The 23,782-nt window shown below is 35.5% G+C and overlaps 1 protein-coding gene across 2 annotated transcripts in view; it reads right to left on the reverse strand.

Moving 5' to 3' along the window:
- Positions 1-23,782, reverse strand: part of LOC127165342 (coiled-coil domain-containing protein 60) — a 70,584-nt gene that overhangs the window by 33,407 nt on the left and 13,395 nt on the right. Inside the window, exons 6-11 of one of the 2 annotated variants that reach the window (XM_051109840.1) lie at positions 21,620-21,733; positions 18,339-18,443; positions 10,030-10,120; positions 7,868-8,093; positions 2,080-2,167; positions 850-933 (exon numbers count right to left, since the gene is read on the reverse strand). In XM_051109840.1, the coding sequence (XP_050965797.1) occupies positions 850-933; positions 2,080-2,167; positions 7,868-8,093; positions 10,030-10,120; positions 18,339-18,443; positions 21,620-21,733 (708 nt within the window). Of the gene's footprint in view, positions 1-849; positions 934-2,079; positions 2,168-7,867; positions 8,094-9,993; positions 10,121-18,338; positions 18,444-21,619; positions 21,734-23,782 lie in introns of both variants that reach the window. The other variant, XM_051109839.1, reaches the window with a different exon arrangement.

The raw sequence follows: 23,782 nt of genomic DNA on the forward strand, positions 1-23,782 counted from the left end.
CAAGACACCAATAAAAAGTAGTGATTAATAATAGTGATTTCTTTCTACACAACAAAGATGCCTTTACATGGGCAGTACACACATGAGGGATGTACAGCGATGCATCAGACAGCAAAACAACATTGGGATGGAACAGTAAATCTATGGAGCCGTTTTAGATGGGACTACACCCTGTCTGCACGCTTTTGCACAACATCTAGGACAAGGCATGTGAGAGTCGCACAATGAACCATACTGTTTACTTCCCACAAATGCTCTGTAATCTATAGCTTACTTTGGTAGGTGGAGTTTATGAAAGTAAAGGTCAATGCAAAAGGCCTAAAGCTGTACTAGTGCTTGCCATGTGAACGAGTCACATAGCAATACATTGTTTGGAAGGATTAAGCAATTTTACATAAGTAACAGAAAAGTTCATATGTAACTGTATCTATCTGCCTATGTCTACAGCTACACTTTTATGTGCAAAACTCCACTGTGCTTTTTATCAACAAAATATAATCTTGATTGTGCACGCTAGATAAGAACCTTCTTTCTCAGCTGGGATCGTTTACAGCTGCATTTATGATCGTTTGAATCCGCATTTAAACTGCGTTTTGGAAGTTCAAAATTGGGGCACCATATCAGTCCATTATATAGAGAAAAATGCTGAAATGGTTTGAGGAAAGAAAAACATGAACATCTTGAATGACAAGGGGGTGAGTAAATTATTTGTAAACTGTTGTTCTGGAAGTGGACTTCTCCTTTAAAGACATGCTTCCATGCTTTCACAAATGCCTAAAATGACGATTTTCTGACTGATGATCATTTTAGTAATTCATAACATGGGAATTCTGGGAACAGCAGACACACCTCTTCACTCTTTGAAACTCTGTCTTTTCTGCAGCTGTGTTTTGCTGTGTCTCGCTCTCAGGTTGGACTTTGACTGACATATCGCTGTAACATAAAGGAGACAATTGGTCACATGAAATCCCACAATAAATGGATCACAGCAATCAGCGAGGTCATCACATTCTCACATAACAATAAAATGATAACCAATGACATAAAAAAAACTACAGACATCAGTGAACAAATGAACTGTGGCGTCAGCTGAAATGTTTACATGCACCTTGCAGAATCTGCAAAATGTTAATTATTTTGCAGAAATAAGAGGGATCATACAAAATGCATGTTATGTTTTATTTAGTACTGACTTGAATGATATTTTTCACATAAAAGACATTTACATATAGTCCAAGAGACAATAATAGTTGAATTTACAAAAATGAAGTTTACATTCAAAAGTTTACATACACTTGATTCTTAATACTGAGTTTTTGTTGTTGTTGTTGTTTTTTAGTGATAGTTGTTCATGAGTCCCTTGTTTGTCCTGAGCAGTTAAACTGCCTGCTGTTCTTCAGAAAAATCCTTTAGGTTCCACAAATTCTTTGGTTTTTCAGCATTTTTGTGTATTTGAACCCTTTTCAATTACTGTATGATTTTGAGATCCAAAAACGAATGGATAAAGATTCAGGGGTGTAAACATTTGAACAAAATTAAGAAGTGTACCTTGTTCTTATTTTGTCTAAACATCTTTTTTTTCATTTAGTACTGCCCTTCAGAAGCTACAGGGGATACCTACATGTTTTCCAGAGGATAAAATAAGTTAAATTTATTCTAATCTCCAAATTCAAAAAGTTTTCATCCCCCAGCTCTTAACGCATCGTGTTTCCTTCTGAAGCATCAGTGAGCGTTTGAACCTTCTGTAATAGTTGCACATGAGTCCCTCAGTTGTCCTCAGTGTGAAAAGATGGATCTCAAATTCATACAGTCATTGTTAGAAAGGGTTCAAATGCACAAAAATGCTGCAAAACGAAGAATTTGTGGGACCTGAAGGATTTTTCCGAAGAACAGCGGGCAGTTTAACTGTTCAGGGACTCATGAACAACTATCACTAAACAAAAAATCACATCTGTGGATCATTCAAGTAACAACACAGTGTCAAGAATCAAGCATATGTAAACATTTGAACGAGGTCATTTTTAAAAACACACACACAATAACATTTGACTGTTCTTTTAATAATAGTTGCTATTTCACCTGTCTGGAGCAGATGTGAGTTGTTTATCAGATCTGCAGCAGGTTTTAAGAACACTCTGGTACATTTCTTGAAGGAACTTCTGGAGATCTAAACCATATCAACAGATATAAGCACAATTTATGTAATTAATATAAGCTTTACAACGAGGCAATACAATATTCTAGTCATTAAGGTTTATAAGTGCATACATTAAAGTTTATACTTTAATTTAAAACACTCTTGTTCGCAGATCATTTTAATATTCAGTCAAACTGTAAATATATCCCTTGTAATGTCCACCTTATTTCTTTAACAAGACGTCGCATGGATGTCTAAATGATCCAAGCGCGCCCTCTGCTGGACGATAAACATTTCTACACACTGAAATTACTACCGCATCCACGTAAACAAACGATGACAGCCGAAATTAATATTCAATCTGTATATTCATCTAATAACAATTCAAACAGATTTATCACTATGAAAATATCATCTCCCTCAAATACAACACTTCATTAACTCAGACGAAACGCATAAATCATGAGTTTTCATTAGATAAAATAAACTAGGATGCTGTTGGTGACACAGATGAAAAAAGACATAACTCTTGAATAAATTGGCTGGTTTCATGCCTCATAAATACCATACTATAACGATGTCATTTTCAGTTCTCTGGATTTATTATCTATTAATAATATATAGAGTTATTAAATTGGGAGATAAATCACATCTATATAAGCTTACATAATAAATAATGAAGGTTCACGCTGATTCTTCCCATCAGTGATTATTTTCAAATACATTCTCACACAGCAGGTTTTATCCCAAAACCAATTAAACCAGCAACAATAAAACTCCAGTAAAGAGGGATATCTTCAGAGTCCAGCTCTTGGATTTCACCCTTAAATCGTTTGGATTAGTCTCTCGCTCGATTAATTGGCATGACCGAAAGAGGCTTTATTAGGCCTTTTGATTTTTTATGGGAAATGAAATAAACAGTAACGACTGTGTGAAAACAAAGGAAGTATAAGCTTTCATCAGGACTCACTACTTCGCTCTGATCTGCTCTGTGGGGTCTAGACAATTTGAGTTAATTATCTTCAGGCAAAAATGCAGGACACCTATAGTGTGCATTAGGCCTCTGTCACACGATGGGCCCAAGCCGCCAGGGGGGGCAGAAAACGGCACAGCAGATATGTGCATTTTAAAACCCAGGGAAGGATTCTTCAAAAAGATTCATTATCGTGACAGAGAGGAAAGATCTGCACTCACAAACTAGCTTTTCCTAAAGGGGCACAGAAAAGAAACTATCATGCTGACCAAAAAGCTTTCCTGAAAGCGTCTGTATCAAACCTCAAATCTGGGCTCTTTTTTGTTTTTCTTTGTCCTGAGAGCCAAACAGCACAGCACTGAAGTGCATGATGATGATGATGATGATGATGATGGTATGCACTGTTGCCATGACAATGTGCTACATGTGATTGTGTGAGCAAGGCAAGTGACAGTTCAGTTGGCAGTGAGATGGGAAACAGATAACACTCGTTTTGTGCTCCACCCATCTAGAACCAGACACCAGCGAAAGTCACTCAGGCTGTGAATCCACGAGTGTGTTTATCTGTATCAATTTCACAGCAGCTGTGTTGTGTTGTAAATTGTCACAGAAAATATTCTCAACTCATCCCTCAGTTCGTGAAAAACAAAGGAGAAAATGTGTGTAAATGTGATATTTGATCAAAAATACTGTAATAAAAAAGAGAAAGTGTTAAAATTAAACACTATAATTTAAACATATCTGTTTTCTTCTGTTTGGTGTTGGTAAGATTTTTTTTTTTTTTTTTGAAAGAAGTCTCTTAGGCTCATCAAGGCTGTATTTATTTGATCAAATAAATAAATAAATAAAAAATCTGGTAAAAACACTAATATTATGAAATATTATTACATTTTAACATAACATTTTTTTATTTTAATATACTTTTAAATGTAATTTATTTCTGTGATGCAAAGCTACATTTTCAGCTATTACTCCAGTCTACAGTGTCACATGATTCTTTAGAAATCGTTCTAATATGCTGATTTCCTAGAAAACATTTATTATTATCAATGATTAAAACAGTTCTGCTTCTTATTTTTATTTTTTAAATCATGTCAAGGTTACATTTCATTCGTAAAAAAAAAACCTATAATAATAATATAATAATTTAATACTATTTTAATTACATTTTAAATATTACAATTTCTCCCAAAATTAAAGGAGAATTTTTTTTTTCTTAAAAAACATGAAGCCATTTTCAGGATCATTCACATTTTATTTTATTTTATTTTTTCATTATGACTATCTATCTATCAATATATATATATATATATATATATATATTGATAGATAGATATATTGATAGATTATATATATATATATATATATATATATATATAAATAAATAAATATGTATATATATTCTCAAATCGTCTCTCAGTTCATGGAAAACAAAGCAAAAAATTTGTAAATGTGTTATTTGATCAAAAATACTGTTAGAAAATGAAAGTTAAAATTTAAATATTATAATAATTATAATATTTAAAATAGAAAACCTCTAGGTTACGTACGTAACCCTCGTTCCCTGAAGGAGGGAACGGAGACGTTACATATGGGAACTCGCTTGAGTGACCAATCACCTCTGAGCTTTATAGAAAAGGCCAATGAAATTGGCGAGTGGAGTTTGCACGCAACGCCACTCCCCCGTACATACGGGTATATAAGATGGCGGCGTGCATCCACTCATTCAGGTTTTTGCTGAGGAGCCGAGCCGCAGCCCAGCGTCAGCGCAGCCTAGGGTTGTGGCAGGGGATGTAACGTCTCCGTTGCCTCCTTCAGGGAACGAGGGTTACGTACGTAACCTAGACGTTCCCCTTCAGTCGCTTCACTACGACGTTACATATGGGAACAGACCCATGGAAAAGGCCACAACCCTAAGGCCGCGTTACGCAAGACACCAAGTGCTGACAGGCGGACGTGTCAATACGTCAATACGTAACCTTCCCAACACCCTAGAGGCCAATAGAGGGGCCCCATAGGGGTGCCAGTTGTACTGAAGCATGGGTTGGGGGGGCGGAGCACATGTGGTTTAGGCATGTGGAATAAAGAAATTGAATACATCTATTCTGGTTATAGATATATGAGGGAAAACACAGCCTTCTGGCTGACTGTGGAACAATACTGAGACATGTTGCCACAACCTTCTGGGTGAAGGAGACCCAGTCGGAGCACAGTCGCGGACTACTCCGCATCTAGTCCTGACTGCGGGGCATGGAGGACCCAGGGTTCGCCGGAGGGAACATACTGGGAGATAGCGCACGGATCCCGTGGGAATGGCGCAGCAAGCCGACACCTGCCGGCCTCCCCTCTAATTACCTGATGTTAGCTTAACACCCGGGAGGACACGGGCTCGACGCGGAGATTATAAAATCTTGCGAAGGTGTTAGGTGTCGCCCAGCCCGCAGCTCTGCAGATGTCAGCTAGCGAGGCGCCGTGCGCCAGCGCATAGGAGGAGGCAACACTCCGAGTGGAGTGGGCTCGAACTCCTAGGGGGCACGGCTCCCCCTGGCTTTCATATGCCAGGGAGATGGCATCTACCACCCAATGGGCCAACCTCTGCTTGGAGACAGCATTTTCCTTCTGCTGTCCTCCGAAACAGACAAAGAGCTGCTCGGAGCGTCTAAAGCTCCGGGTGTGTCTGGACATCTCTGCGGGTCCTCCCCACGGGAGGCACACCAGTCAACGAAGAGACCCCACCTCAGTGCATAGGCCTGCCTCGTAGAGGGAGCTCTAGACTGAGTGATAGTTTCTGTGTCGAGGCAATATCGAGACGTGAAAGTAGGCGTCCTTCAGGTCGATGGCTGCAAACCAATCCTGGTGTCGAACGCAAGAAAGAATGCGTTTCGAGGTGAGCATTTTGAACGGCAGCCTGAGAAGGGACCGATTCAAAACTCGAAGATCCAGGATTGGCCGTAACCCACCGCTCTTCTTGGGCACGATGAAGTAGGGGCTGTAAAACCCCAACTTCATCTCGGCTGGAGGGACAGGCTCGATTGCGTCTTTCGCCAGTAAGACTGCAATCTCCGCACGCAGGACAGAGGCATCCGTGTCCGAGCAGACAGAAGTGAAAAGGACGCCCCTGAACTTCGGCGGACGCCTGGCGAACTGAATCGCATAGCCGAGACGTACCGTCCGGATCAGCCACCGGGACGGGCTGGGAAGCTCTAGCCAGGCCCCCAGCCTGGCCGCAAGTGGGATCAACGGAGCGTTGACCGACGTGACCGCGGTGGGGCAGCCTCCAGGAAAGGGGAAGGGGACTGATCCCAGAAGGATGAACGTCCTGGAGAAAAGTCTGGCCGCACTGGGCAGCACCTACCTTCTTCCCAGGTTCCTGCGCTGGCGAATGTGGGCTCCGAGTCTGAACCCGAGGAGGCATAGCGTCGCTCAGGAACAGATCCCGGGGCACTTGGCCCAGAGATGTGGAAAATTGCTCTTTCTGTGAGTGGGTGGGTACCGCCGACCCATAGGTCAACGGTGGCTGAACACACAGAAGGTCCCGGCCCTCCTCCGGGAGTGGGGGCACAGATGTTATCGTCCCCCGAAGAGCAGCTTCCACCATCTACGGGCTGCCCGTGTCAGGGGCGCCACGCAGAGCTGCGGGTTTTGGTGGCTGACCCCTGAGCAGCGGGCCCGGGAAATGCCTCTCAACGACCGTAAGTGAAATTTGCTCTTTTAGATCCCGGTACGCCCAGGGAGGACGCGGCACAATTTGCGTGCAAACTCCACTCTCCAATTTCATTGGCCTTTTCTATAAAGCTCAGAGGTGATTGGTCACTCAAGCGAGTTCCCATATGTAACGTCGTAGTGAAACGACTGAAGGGGAACAGTTTTGCTTTGTATTTTACGAACAGAGAGACAAGTATATACACACAAGATCAAAAGAATCTGGTAAAAACACTAATACTGTGAAATATTATTCCAATTTAAAATAACTGTTTTCTATTTTAACATATATTGAAATGTAATTTCTTCCTGTGATGCAAAGCTGAATTTTCAGCAACTATTACTCTAGTCTTCAGTGTCACATGATCCTTCAGAAATCATTTTAATATGCTGATTTGCTGCCTCGAAAACATTTATTATTATCAATGTTTAAAAACAGTTCTGCTTATTATTTTTGTGGAAATTTTGACATACATTTTCATGATTCTTTGATAATTAGAAAGTCCATTTGCATTTATTTGCAATAGAAATCTTTTATAATATTATTAATGTCTTTACTGACCATTTAATGTGTCCTTAAATGTGTCCAAATAAAAACACTAATTTCTTTCAAAAAAACCTACTACTAAATCTTACTAATCCCAAAGTTCTTAATGAAAAGTAAACGCTAATGGTTCTATTGAATATATTGTATTATATATATATATATATATATATATATATATATATATAAGATTACATATATATATAAGATTAAGTCATTATGTAAATGTTATGGATATACTGTTCCAAACAGTTTGATCGTGTTATTTGTGTTTCCATTATAGGTTTCTACAAACTGATGGACGAGTCGAAATTGCCTGTGGCAATCAACAGCACACCATAAGTGCGCAGTCCCAGAAGTGATTTTGAAAACATCTCAAATATTCCTATAAAACAGTAAAACTGTATTCTTCTCACATGCCTAAACCACTTAAAAATCATGGAGCTATGAAGTGCTCATGTAAATCAGACAGATTCATGATTGAAACTGAAGGTTGACTACTGTGACTTACATTCTGATGATGAAGGATCAGAATCGGATTCTCGCCCGCTCAGAGTCTCGATGCCCTTGGTGAAAACAGGCTCATCACAGGTGTGATCTAGAGCCGGTGCCAAAGACAACAAGCTGCCCACTGATGAACCCGCTACTGAAGAGGAAACCACACTGAGAGCGGAGGTCTTCCAGGTCTGATGTCTCCCCGAAGATACACGCAATGGCCTGGATGTGAGATGACGTGTCTGTTGGATAGGAAGAAAAACAAATCTCATGAAATCATGTCAAGGTTACATTTTATCCCAAAATGAAATGTTACAAATTAAACATTTCATGTGACCCTTGAATGGACCACAAAACCAGTCATAAGAGTCAATTTTTTTGTATGTTTTAATGTATCATCTGAAAGCTGAATAAGCTTTCCATTGATGTATGGTTTGTTAGGGTAGGACAAGAGATACAAAAAGAGATTTTCTGTTTGAAAATCTAGAATCTGTCTAAATATAATAAAATATTTTCATGGAACATGATGTTTACTTAATATCCTAATGATTTTTGGTTTTAAAAGAAAAATCAATTTTTACCCAAATCAAAAATTGAATTTTTAAATCAAAAATCATTTTTACCCATACAATGTATTTTTGGCTATTGCTACAAATATACCTGTGCTACTTACGACTAGTTTTGTGGTCCAGGGTCACATGTATATATACACTATATATATACACATATATACACTATAGTTTGTTATCAGTAAGATTTTTAAAGAAGTCTTTTCTGCTCATCTACGCTGCATTTATTTGATTAAAAATACAGAAAAAACAGTAACATTGTGAAATATTATTGCAATTTAAAATAGTGTTTTTCTATTTTAAAAATACTTAAAAAGTAGAATTTATTCCTGTGATGCAAAGCTAAATTTTTAGCATCATTACTCCAGTCTTCAGTGTCACATGATCCCTCAGAAATTATTCTAATATGCTGATTTATTATCAATGTTGGAAACAATTGTACTGCTTAGTTTTTTATTTTTTATTTTTGGAACCTTTGATACTTTTTTCAAGATTCTCTGAGGAATAAAACATTAAAAGTAACGTTTATTTAAAATAGAAATCTTTTGTAACAATATACACTACTGTTCAAAGTTTGGGGTGAGTCGATTTTTCCTTTTTTCTTGTTTGAAAGAAATTAATACTTTTATTCAGCAAGGACATGTTAAACTGATAAAAAGTGATAGTGAAGCCTTATTACAAATAATGTTAGAAAAGATTTCTAATTTGAATAAATGCTGTATTTTTTAACTTTTTATTCATCAAAGAATCTGGAAAAAAATCACAGGTTTCAAAAAAATATTAAGCAGTACAACACTGATAATAAAAGTAATAAATCAGCATATAAGAATGATTTCTGAAGGATCGTGTGACACTGAAGACTGGAGTAATGGCTGATGAAAATTCAGCTTTAGATCACAGAAATAAATTATATTTTAAAGTATATTAAAATAAAAAGCTGTTATTTTAAATTGCAATATTTTTCATGATATTACTTTTGATTTTCTGTATGTTTGATCAAATAAATTAATATTTGATGCGTATAAATGTTTAATTACATATTACTAAAAAAATAATTTGTAATAACTCCATCTTCACTAATTTGATTGGACTTACATGAGTTAAGACAAATTTGCACAATTATAATTAATTAATTAATTATAATTATAATTATTATTGCAAAATAACTAATTATTCAGAGATAATGAGGTCATGTGACAAGAATGTAGAATCCTCTTGTACTGAACATTTGAATTCTTTCACACACAACTTTTGCATGCTCTTTTGTATGCAGCATGCTAGTATTCCATTGTAAACACCCAAAGTGTCTTGATCAAGGCCACCATTGTGATAACTCATGGCTTACCACTTGGTAACCAGCTCAGATTTTACCCATTAAGCCACCCCACATAATTGTTGTGCAAAATGGGTGTTTGAACAAGTTTCTTTCTACAGACGGTGTAATTAGCCCTTTGCTTATTTACTGTGTCTTCCAGAAAGCAGCTAATGTTGCACACTTGTCTAAACCCCAGTGGCGTGCTTAAGGAGAACACATCGCTTTACAGAGCTCCAGCGGAGCTGCAGCAACACAAACATTCCAGCGTGAAAGAGCCGATTTGGAGGAGAAAACCTTCGGCGGGGCGATAAACTGCTCCCACTTGGCCTCTATTGCCTTTTCCTTATTCAGCCTCTTTATCGTGGTTCTGCTCGTTCCAGGGTCCCTGAAAGATACCGAGAGAGAGAAGGACAGACAGAGACAGATAAAGAGACATACAGAATTTCTTGACATATTAATTATTCGCATGATCTCTCCATAATGTGCTCGCCAAACCTGGAATATTATCAAAACTGTATATGTCACCTTGAGAGGACAATAAGAAATAGAAGGATGGAGCAAAACAAGTGCGCACATCTCAAACTCTCTCTCTCCTCCCGGCTCGGGTCTTAACGGCGGCTGATAAAGTTTCATTATTTTTTGTAATATCTGCTCTCTGCCGTGCTGTACCGTTTTCCCATAAAGCTTCACTTTATTGGAAATTGGATTCTGGGATGGTAGAAGCCCCTCCAGGCTCTTCTAAGAGACGCTTCTTACAATCTCTCTCCTTCTTTTTCCATTTGTTTTGGCCTCGCTCTCTCCGTCCATCACTAGAACCAACCTGTAGCTCCAGGAGATGAAGGATTAAATGTTCTCCCCTCTCTTTTTCCTCTGTATCTCTCTATTTAACACCGCCTAAATTCAGCGCTTTCATCATTTCTTCATTTACTCTGAAACTTGTTGTTCCAATTCGATGTTGTTCCTGTAGGATCTCATTAGTGGTAATTGCTAAGGCAAGTATCACTATTAGTGATTTGAACAAACCCCTGAACCCAAGTATTAAACTTCAATGCATAACTTTTCACACAAATTTTCACACAAAAGAACACATTAGCACCTGAACCTCTAAAATATTTCTCTTAAAGTATAAAGGTAATATATTTTAACGCACACTACCGTTAAAAAGTTTGGGGCCAGTACGGGTTTGTTTTTTGTTTTTTTTTCCACTTCGCTCACTTAGGCTCACCAAGACTGCATTTATTTCACCAAAAAATATGATAAAAACACAATTTGAAATGACTGTTTTCTAATTTAATACACTACCAATCAAAAGTTTTTGAACAGTAAGATTTTTAATGTTTTTTTAAAATAGTCTCTTCTGCTTACCAAGCCTACATTTATTTGACCCAATGTACAGCAAAAACTTTTTACTATTTAAAATAACTGTTTTCTATTTTAATATATTTTAAAATGTAATTTATTCCTGTGATTTCAAAGCTGAATTTTTAGCATCATTACTCCAGTCACATGACCTTTCAGAAATCATTCAAATATTCTGATTTGCTGAAAAAACATTTATTATTATTTTTATGTTGAAAACAGCTGAGTAGAATTTTTTTCAGGTTACTGATTGATAGATTGACAACATTTATCTGAAATAGAAATTTTGTAACATTATAAATGTCTTTATCATCTGTATTTTTTCTTCCCAAAATAAATGAATAAATAAATGAAATAATAAATAACAACAATAATAATAATAAAGATCATGTGACAATTAAGACTGGAGTAATCATGCTAAAAATGTATCTTTGATCACAGGAATAAATTACATTTAATATATAAATAAAAATAATAAAATAGAAAGCAGTTATTTTAAACAGTAAAAATATTTCACAATATTACTGCTTTTGCTGTGTTTTGGATCAAATAAATGCAGGCTTGGTGAGCAGAAAAGAATTCTTTAAAACATTAAAAATCTGAAAATTGATTTCTGTGATGGCAAAGCTGAAGTTCAGCATCATTACTCCAGTCTTCAGTGTCACATGATCCTTCAGAAATCATTTTAATATGCTGATTTGCTGCAAAACATTTATTATTTTCAAAATTAAAAGCTGTTGCATCCTTGCTGAATTAAATATTTTTAAAAAATATAACATAATAATATAATAACCCACTATAATAATAATAATAATAATAATAATAATAATAACAACCCAAGAGAGAGAGAGAGAGGTGAAGAGAGAGCAAGTAAAAATATCAAGTGTGATATTATACCTGTGGCTGCCAGACTCTGAAATAGCTATATGAATCTGTGAACCCTAATTCCAAAATGCATAAAATATCAGACTATATAGGTCACAAGTGCTTGTATCCTCAAATATCATTTGAAATTTAAAATATGAAGGTTAAAAAAATGGTAGAAATCTAATTAGGTCATGACTTCAGGGGACACAGTCTGGTTGCCTGTATTAGTGTGGGTCAGTCCACACACACTACTTGCACACTGCAATATGTTATATAGAGACCTTCCACCCAAACTTCCAGCTCTAACAACGATGCATATTTCGTGTTATATTTCTCAGGTATTAAACTCAATTTTATGCACGAACAGACATGTTAGCAATCACTACATGCACATAAAACCAATTAAATTAAACCAGCATGCACTCAAGAAAGAGGTTACACCTTCCTAAAATATAGAAAAAGAGCTCAGGCACACAGTGCTAATAAGCAGAACACAAAAGAGTAAAACCGTGTTCAAAATTGTATCATTGTACAATTGCACTACTCCCATACATGCATTTTATTGCAGTTTTTGAAAACATTCTAGAATGATATTTATTCCTGTGATGCCAAAGTTCATTAATCTTGTCTTCAGTGTCACATGATCCTTCAGAAATCATTCTAATATGCTCATTACGTAGGGCCCTATGATTTCCGCGATACAGAAAACGCGGACAGAATCGTGGAATCCAGTCATAAAAATGGAATTTACTGAATAACGCTGAACGTCGCGGAATTTGTCGAAGTCTGGATGAATTAATCAAAAGTAGGTCATTACACTTAAATCAAAACGCAATATGGACTAGTATCTGTAAATACTACACCACAAAAATACCATTTAAATGTGAATTCTGCATGTTCTGTGTCTCTGTTTTATTGAATGGAGCAGACGAGCAGTTTTGTTTACTACTCACACTAAAGCGCACGTGACGCTCACGGTAATTTCGGCGTCTGTCGTGTCACTAAATGAGGACATAAATTCTTGCACAATATCTGCTGAGAGTCACTTCTTGAGCATTTGATCGTTCCATTTTAGGGAAACTAGCTTTATATCATATACACACAGAAAGGTAGACATTGCAACCTGTCAAAATAAAAGTCCGGTTCAACTTGAAGACATTGTGCCAGATGTATATTAGTACTACTACTAAAATGAAACATTATTTTTTTAGGATATAATCACATTTCTTCCATGTTTTCATTTTAATAGTAAATTCCCCTTTGTTTGCCAAAAAAAAAGTTTGCTTAATTTTCAATAATTAAAAGATAAATGAAATTAATATTTTATGCCTTCATTTGATAAGCAGAACAATTTAAAGGGTAAAAAAACCTTTCATAAGGCTATTTTAAGAATAAATTTAAATAAATTAAGTATGCATTCAAATAATTTTATAATTATATAATTTCGTATTATATTTATATTATATTTGTTTGATAACAATAAAACATGGTGAGAAAAAATAAAACATTTCATAGGGCCCTTAACGTAATTTTTGTTAAACCTTTTTTAAATTGATGTGAAATTGTGTAAGTTTCATGATTTTAATTAATTAGACATGCTCCTTGATTAATTACATTTATTTTAACCATTAAAACGGAATCCAGAAAAATTAAAACTGAAAAAACGGAACTTGGGAAAAAATAAAATAGATTTCATAGGGCCCTAATTTAGCATTCAAGAAACATTTCCTATTATTAACAATGCTGAAAACATTTGTGCTGCTTTATAATTTTGTGGAAAATACCGTATATTTCTTTCTTTGAATAATAAAATGTAAAAAAAAAAAAACAGCATTTATCTGAATGAGAAATCGTTTTACAGTCTCTGCTGTCACTTTTGATCATTGCACTGCAATGCATCTGTTTTCTAAATGTCTTATTTAACTTAAAAAGGCAAACAAATAGTTAAGTCATGCTCTTAAAGACCACTGAGCAACAACAACACATTTTGCAATGCTGTAGAGCCTAAATGGCATGGTCTATAATGTATATGGGAATGTCTCAACACACAAAAATCCTCTAAAACCACTGGTGGCCTAGTAGGGAATGCTCCAGGCTAGTAATTTTAAGATTACAGGTTCAAACCCTGGAACAGCCAGTTCAAGTACTAGAACACAGTTGTGCCCTTGAGCAAAGCAGTTAACTTTAGGTTATTCCAATGGGAATGACCTATGTTCAATGCAGAAAGGAATCTGAAAGATGCTGTGGATAAAAATGTGGCTGCTAAACGACAAACCAACCCACTAAAAGCAGATGCAACTGCATCTGAACCCCAAAATGATCACACTATATATTTTATGGTGATTAAAATTTACAGATCTAAGCATTTTGTGTCCACAGGCTTACATATATATTTGCTGCTTTTACATGCAAAGCACAACAGCTTCCTGTCAGCCCAGGTGAAAAGGACGTTATTTTAATGAGTTCATTGTTAGGACAGTTGGGTCATAGCTCAGCGTGATGTGCAACTCATAAGTGAATCAATGATTCACTGAGAAACGCAGTAAAATCTTGCTTATTATTCTGCACTGAATTCTCAAACTCAGCTGGAATTCTACCAACTTAATGAGAGAGAGACTTCGTCAGATATTAGCCTATTTAATTAAGGCAGAGCATGTTTTAATTTGTTTCGTTTTTTAAAACACAATTCGCTTCATTTTGACTAAGGCTTATTTGCCATGTGTGTGAAGGTTTTGGTTAATCCAGCTGCTGCTGGAATGTAATGAGGATTAGCATGAACATGTACCAAGTTATAAAGAATACAAAGTTCATAATTTAATTCTGGAACCATACAAATTGCTTCACAATTTACCTTCACGTTAGCAAGAGAGACTTACACGATGTCTCCTGTTTCATAGCTGCAATCAAGACCAGATCTCAGAGCAATGCTAGACTCCTCAAGGCACAGATCCAGGCAAATTCCTAACTCCAAGACCCTAGACTTGCTAGTCCAAGAACTGCTTTTCCATTGTAATGATCTGAAATGCTGAAATAAATGCTGATTGCATTTTGTTCAGTGGCTAAATAATTAGAGACAATTCTTATTAACTCTAATAGCAAATAAAAACATGCTGATCCGTGATTGAGGTCCATGACAAAGATAAAAAAACAACAACAGATAATTAATACTTTTATTTAGCAATGATGCATTAAATTGTTTAAAAGAGTAAAATCATTCACAAATCTTTTGAACTTTCTATTGATCAAAGGACCCTAAAAATGTTTCATTTTTTCCAAAAACAATAGATTTTACATTTTTATGTCAATTTATAATGGTTTTTAAAGAAGTGTTTCTGGTAATTAAGGCTGCATTTATAGGATTAAAATTACAAAAAATTTTAAATAGTGGTTTTCTATTCTAATATACTATATAGAATTTAATCCTGTGATGCAAAGCTGAATTTTCATCAGCCATTACTTCAGTCTTCAGTGTCACATGATCCTTCAGAAATCATTTTAATATGCTGATTTATTATCAGTTGGAAACAGTTGCTCCTTAATATTTTTTTTTTAAGGGAACCTATGAATTTTCAGGATTCTTAAATGAATAAAACATTAAAAAGAAAGCACTTATTTAAAATAGAAATCTTTTGTAACAATATACACTACCGTTCAAAGTTTGGGGTCAGTAATTTTCTCCTTTTTTCTTTGTTTGAAAGAAATCAGTACTTTTATTCAGCAAGAATGTGTTAAATTGATAAAAAGTGATAGTAAAGACTTATATTGTTAGAAAAGATTTATATTTTGAATAAATGCTGTTCTTTTTAACTTTTAATTCATGAGAGAATCCTGAAAAAAGTATCACAGCAGCACAACTGTTTCCAACTTTGATAATAAATTAATAAATCAGCACGTTAGAATGTTTTCTGTACGATCATGTGACACTAAAGACTGAAGCAATGGCTGATGAAAATTCAGCTTTACATCATAGAAATAAATTATATTTAAGTACATTAAAACTGGAAACTGCTATTTTAAATTGCAATAATATTTCATAATATTACTAATAATTTCATAATTTCATGATCAAATAAACAGAACCTTGATGAGCATTAAGACTTCTTTAAAAACATTATATCTTACTGTTTCAAAACTTTTGAACAGCAGTGTACAGGTGCTGGTCATATAATTAGAATATCTTCAAAAAGTTGATTTATTTCACTAATTCCATTCAAGAAGTGAAACTTGTATAATGTATACATTCATTCCACACAGACTGATATATTTCAAGTGTTTATTTCTTTTAATTTTGATGATTATAACTGACAACTAAAGAAAACCCCAAATTCAGTATCTCAGAAAATTAGAATATTGTGAAAAGGTTCAGTATTGAAGATACCTGGTGCCACACTCTAATCAGCTAATTAACACCTGCAAAGGCCTTTAAATGGTCTCTCAGTCTAGTTCTATAGGCTACACAATCATAGGGAAGACTGCTGATTTGACAGTTGTCCAAAAGACGACCATTGACACCTTGCACAAGGAGGGCAAGACACAAAAGGTCATCGCAAAAGAGGCTGGCTTTTCACAGAGCTCTGTGTCCAAGCACATTAATAGAGAGGCGAAGGGAAGGAAAAGATGTGGTAGAAAAAAGTGTACAAGCAATAGGGATAACCGCACCCTGGAGAGAACTGTGAAACAAAACCCATTCAAAAATGTGGGGGAGATTCACAAAGAGTGGACTGCAGCTGGAGTCAGTGCTTCAAGAACCACTACGCACAGACGTATGCAAGACATGGGTTTCAGCTGTCGCATTCCTTGTGTCAAGCCACTCTTGAACAACAGACAGCGTCAGAAGCGTCTCGCCTGGGCTAAAGACAAAAAGGACTTGACCGCTGCTGAGTGGTCTAAAGTTATGTTCTCTGATGAAAGTAAATTTCCCAACTAAGTATTGAGTGCTGTACATGCTCATACTTTTCATGTTCATACTTTTCAGTTGGCCAAGATTTCTAAAAATCCTTTCTTTGTATTGGTCTTCAGTAATATTCTAGTTTTCTGAGATACTGAATTTGGGGTTTTCATTAGTTGTCAGTTATAATCATCAAAATTAAAAGAAATAAACACTTGAAATATATCAGTCTGTGTGGAATGAATGTATACATTATACAAGTTTCACTTCTTGAATGGAATTAGTGAAATAAATCAACTTTTTGAAAATATTCTAATTATATGACCAGCACCTGTATATATTAGGCAGAACATTAATAAGACATGATTCTTAGAATCAAATGAGCATGTTCAAATCATTTCTGAAGGATCATGTGACGCTGGGGTAATGGCTGATGAAAATTCAGCTTTGCCATCACAGAAATACATTTATTATAAAACTAATTAAAGTACAAAGCAGTTATTTAAAGGGGTCATCAGATGCCCATTTTCCACAAGTTGATATGATTCTTTAGTGTTTTTATGAAAAGTCCATAATATACTTTGGTTAAAAATTCTCAATTGTTGTGTAAAACAACACCCTTTTTACATTGTCAAAATGAGCTCTACAAAAATCATCCTGTTCTGGTCGAGGCTGCTTTAAATGTTAATGAGCTCTGCTCGCCCCGCCCCTCTCTTCTCTCTGTGGAGTGACAAGCCTGTTTACTTTAGCCGCGTTTAACCGCTAAACTTGCTAACTAGCGCGTTATTAGGAAAGGTGACTGCAGAGATTCATAAAAAAAAACCTTATACTCACTTTTTCTGTAGGTAAAGCTGGATTATGAATGATTTGCATGAACATAGACGCGTTTATGTCGACTGGGAGGCGACTTATGTCCACTGCATCTTCAGCAGCTCAGATGTCGGGAGTAAATGACGACCACTATGTTCATTATTACATCCAGCAACACAACACCTCAATCGCTCAATCAGAGATATTACAGGGAATTTACATCCCTGCTCCGGCATCGAAACAGTGGAGGTCGGACTGTTACAGCTGATTTAGGGCAGGTCTGAGGTAAGACACTCATGTCAATCAACTATCATGGGAGCGGCCTCTGTGGGTGTGATGCCACACCGACAGGCATCTGAGAATGGCTCGATTTGAGAAAGGGGATATTATTTTACAGATTAATTAAAAACCACTGCATGGATTTTTATCATTATAGGGTACATATGTACATACACTGCCAACACACATTAATGTTCAAACAACATGTAAAAATGAACTTTGCATCTGATGACCCCTTTAAAATTGTGATAATATTTCACAATTTTAAATAACAAAAAAACATTTTTTTTTTTTTTTGTTAACTTGCAATGATGGGCATATGAAGGTAAGCTTGAAGAACGACTCTGTCCTAGAGCACAAACACTATTATGTTTTTATGTTTTATATAGTTTTCACTCACCTGACATCCCAACAGGAAGTAACAGGTCCAACTCTTCCAGAACGTTCTAGAGTCAATGCCTCCAGCAGCCAATTCAGACAGCACAACTGACGATATACACACTCGCTAGGAAAGAAAAAGATGATAATATGTACAAATTGCAAACCATATTTATAAAGTAAAAAAAAAAAAACGTGTGTAACCTTGTGTCAACAACAATGTTCAGCTTTGAAATCCTGTATAATTGCTTAGTTTACAACTGTACTGATGTACAACAGAAGGCCTAAAACTTGCTATTCCCACAGAGAGCCTGACAGCTTTCTTTTCATAATTAACAAAAAAAAAAAAAAAAAAAAAAAAAAAAAAGATGTACGAATCACATCAAAAAAGCTTTGTATAGCTTGAAAACCCTCTTGACAGCAAAACAGCAGCAGAACTTTGCTACTGAGGCTGTCTAGCAAATCTTTCACCCAGCAATTATTTATATAAAGAAATCTATTTTTTTATATGAGCCATGATAAAAAAAAAAGCTTTGCTTCCGTAAGAGTCAACTCCTTTTGTGAAGACTTTTTTTATGGTATTGACAGAGTTTACTTTATTTGTGTCTCCTGTGTGTGAACACAACTGTAGTTACACTTTGGGGGGCATTGTCTGTAAAGACTGTGAGAATCAAATCCAATGTTAATAGATTCAGTGTTTAATCTCCTGTTTAAAGATAAAAGAAAAATCTGATAGAAAAATGGAACAGAGTGAGAAAGAGAGAGAGAAAGTTACACTGACTGTGCTTTGGCTCATTTGTTACAAGCTAACATCTCAAGGCCATCGCCGTGTCTAAATTAATTCCTCTCACTTTCTTTTCAACATGAAGTAGAGCCATCGCTTTGCTCTCTGCTTTCTGTTCAAACATCAAGGTTAAGATGTTTAATCAGGCCTCCAATGAAAGACAACCACTGTTGGCAGACAACAAGCTTCTTGACATCATGCCACCTATACAGGTTAGTTAGCCACAATGTGATACGTGGGTTAGATATCTGGCTTAAAAGACACAAAGGTGATGGAACAGGATTCCTATAAATGCTACATTCAAGCAGAGGCGGCAAGGCACTTAGGGAAGCTGTCAATAATAAGATATTCATTCAAAAGTCCCAAAACGGTACTTTTACGATAATAGCTGTTGACTAAATAAGAGGACATAATACAACCATACTGAAATGTTTTAATACAAAGGTCAACTGTATAATGAAAATAGATTTATACCAAAATGTAAAACCGTGCGTACTTAAAAAAGGGTATTTTTTCATGAATGACATCTGGGCAAGATGACATCCAGGGTAAATTGTCATATGTGACCCTGGACCACAAAACCAGTCCCAAGTAGCACGGGTATATTTGTAGCAATAGCCAAAAATACATTGTATGGGTCAAAATGATCCATTTTTCTTTTATGCCAAGAATCATTAGGATATTAAGTATTAAGATCATGTTCCATGAAGATATTTTGTAAATTTTCTACCGTAAATATATCAAAACTTAATTTTTGAGTAATAATATGCATTGCCAAGAACTTCATTTGGACAACTTTAAAGGTGATTTTCTCATTATTTAGATTTTTTTTGCACCCTCAGATTCCAGTGTTCACATTTTCATTCTCAATTAAAAAAATTAAATCTCAATTTTAAAAAATTGAGCCTTATGACTGGTTTTGTGGTCCAGGGTCACATATTTTGTGCTTCATAACTGTTTTACTGTTTAACCAGTGAAAGACATTAAATTATCCATTAATATGTTTTAATATTCATATACAGTATGTGGTGTAAGATGTCTTTGTATTTCATTTTTTTATATTTCAGCAAAATTATAATTCTTTCGTCAAAGAGTTCTCCATTGAGACAACTTGCCCCATTGAAACATTTTTAATATTTATTTTGAATATGTTTAAAAGATTTAGTCATAATGTGAGACTCATTTTATAACCTTTAGTTAAATTATCAGGAGCTTTATAAAGAGTACCATTCAAAAGGTTGGAGTGATTATTATTTGTAATATTTCTGAAAGAAGTTTTTTAATGCTCCCTAAGGCTGCAGTAAAAATGAAAATTTCAGTAGAAAAAGTAATAATGTAAAGTATTAAAAATTTAAAATGTAAATGTAATGTAAAATATTAAAATATTATTAAAATGTAAGTCATTCCTGTGATGCAAAGCTGAATTTTCAGCAGCCAATACTCTAGTCTTCATTGACACACAGTCCTTCAGAAAGCATTTTAATATTTTTGTGGAAACGATTATTATGTATTTATTCCTTTTTCAGGATTCCATGATTAACAGAAAGTTCAAAACAGCATTTATTTGAAATATTTTGTTTAGAAATGTCATTTAACAGTATGAATGTCTTTACTGTCACTTTGATTAATTTAATGCATTTTTAAAAAAAACTTCTTACCTCTAACTTTTTAATGGTGGTGCAGTCATATTAAAATAACCTGCCTAAGAAATAATTCCATATGCAATGGATCAGTTTTAGCGCTCCAAAACATATCCGTGCAATTTTAGATACTTTTAAAGAATATGTCAATGTGACTGCATTACATATCAAAATATCAAACTCATTACTCTACAAAGGTAACTACAGCATAATCTCCATCAAATGCAAAAATGTTTTTCAAGTGCAGGCAGAAAATGCAAATAGGTTATCAAAGGAGTAATGATGCATCGAAGATGTACTTTGACTCCAGCATGACATTACATTCCATCAAGAGACACTGTAAATGAGCCATGTTTATTTTTTCTTTTCATTTTGCTACATTAGATCCTTCTAGTCAGAGGGTAATCGCTCTATCCTGCTGGGCCAGACTGATGGTTGAATGAATTTTGTTTTTCTGGAAGCTGAGACCCTCACGGTGAAAACTCTCACAGATTGCCGTGGCTCATTCCAGCAGAGAAAGGCATTATTTTCTTGTTTTTCCATTTTGTTTAATGCATTTTGATGTCTGTGTGAACAAAATTTTAATGTCAGGAAAAATGTGTGCGTTTATCTGATGCAATGTGTCAGTTTTCCAACCATCCCTGTGAAAATGTGACACTCAGAAGTTATCAGGAAGGCTTTAATCACATGTAGACAGATTGTGGAATTATGGCAGAAAGTCTGGTATACTCAAGCAGCTTATTCTGATTTAAACAGGAAGAGTACAGTGACCAGTCACAGTTTGGTTCGTTTTTATATGACATTTAGAGATCACAAAAATGCTGAATCAAAATATGTGAACAGCAAAACAGAGTATATGAAAGGGCTGAGTGATCTTACCCTGGTAGTAGGTGAGGAGGTGTTGAAATCAATGATCTGTGGATGGGGGTAAATGGACGAGCAGCCCGCATTTTCCTCCTGTTGGGTTTCCATGTTGCCACAACATCACACCACCTGACAAAACAGCTGTGTTTGGTTTAGTTTGTGTGCATGGAAAAATGGTAGATGTATTTAAAGTTGACATATCATGACTTTTTCCATGTTGAAGTGCTATAATTGGGTCCCCAGTGCATCAACCAACCCTATAAACATGAAAAAGAACAACCCAGTAACTTTGTTTTGGTAAGCCTTTCTCTGCAAGCTTATATTCCATGATGTAGAAAGGGGAACTATTATATTATATTATAAGTCCATAAGCCCATTAATCTGCACGTTTCCACCCACAGCTGATAAACTAATATGGTATAACACGCATGATTTCAGCGCGATAGACAAGATAATCAAAACCAAACAGATGTTTTTTAGCAGAGTATCTGAGGTAGAAGCTTTAAAGGCACAGCCCTATTCTGGAAAAGGTGGGCAGGGAGCAGCAGCTCATTTGCATTTAAAGAGACACACACGAACACAGCATGTTTCTGCTTCCACTCAATATCATTCTGGGGACATTTGAGACTTCAAAACTTTAAGCAAAGCATGTAAACTCTTCTGTCGTCGGCTATTTAGAATATTTACTATTTAGAATCACAGCCTCAGAGGAGACAAGAGAACAGTGGATTTATTGATTTATTTACTGTATATTACGCTGCTGCCACTTAGATCTAATATAAACATACATTTTCTTTCCCAGATGTTTACCTTCACAGACATAACCGACTGTTTTTTGTAACTCACAAGTGTTTTTAACATTAACTTGTGTGTATTTGACAGTTTAAGTGCAATAAGACATGAAAGAGAACTTAGTTTAGTATTCACATGGCGTGTGACAACCACTTTCTGTGCGCGTGCTCCGAATGTGTGTGTTCAGAAAACCCTATATCAGAAGCTTAAACTAATATGGTTTAAAACGCATGATTTCAGCACGATAGACATGATAATCAAAACCAAACAGATGTTTTTTAGCAGATTATCTAAGGTAGAAGCTGTAAAGGCACAGCCCTTTCTTGGAAAAGGTGGGCAGGGAGCAGCAGCTCATTTATATTTAAAGAGACACGCATGAAAACAGCATGTTTCTGCTTCCACTCAAAATAGGCATTTTCAAAATGATATAATGCATGATATGTGGGGTATTTTGAGCTGAAACTTTTCAGAAACATTCTGGGGACACCCAAGACTTCAAAACTTCAAGCAAAGTAGGTTAACTGTTCGGTCGTCGGCAACAGGATACTATTTAGAGTCACAGCCTAAGAGGAGACAAGAGAACAGTGGATTTATTGACTTATTGACTGTTTATTACGCTACTACCACACAGATCTAATATAAACATGCGATTTCTTTCCCAACTGTTCACCTTCACAGACATAGCCGACTGTTTTTGTAACTCAAATCTTGTAAAAAGCGGTACAATAGGTCTCCTTTAAGTCAAACATTTAAATGTTTCTAAACATTTCTAAGTTTTACAGTTTCACAGTGCTAATAAAGATTGCTAAATGAAAACCCATTTCCTTGAGAAGCAAACAGCATAAGATAAGTCTTCTGTGAAATGGACCACAAAGTGAGTTCATGATTTAAACAAAAACAAATATCAGCCAATGGACTTAGAAAACTCAAAAACAAGTTTAAATTCCTTACTGACAGATATTTCTTCTTGTTTTAAATATAAACTCAATTTTTAATTGATCAGAAAACAAGACTTCAATTATTTTCATATTTCTTAAGTAAATGTATCTTGATTTAAGGATGTTTACATATTGGAAAACAAGACAAAAAATTAGGAAGATATTCATTTTATTGCAGTGTATGCACCATTTAATGCCATGAATTACTAAATTTAAGACTTTCTGCTCCAAATTAAGATATTTTAAGGCCTTAATTTGTGGAATGACAAATTAAGACCTTTTTAAGACTGCAGAATGCATTTTATCATGGTTAAAGCAAACCTTCAACTGATATCTACGAGAATTACTAAGCTGTTGATAATTAGAGTGGTAATTAGGGTGAATTTGTGTAAATTAGACATTTTTTATTATTCATCTCAATGGAAAAAATGGTTGCATATTTTCCTAT

This window comes from Labeo rohita, chromosome 5 (genome assembly GCF_022985175.1).
Source record: "Labeo rohita strain BAU-BD-2019 chromosome 5, IGBB_LRoh.1.0, whole genome shotgun sequence".
NCBI lineage: Eukaryota > Metazoa > Chordata > Actinopteri > Cypriniformes > Cyprinidae > Labeo > Labeo rohita.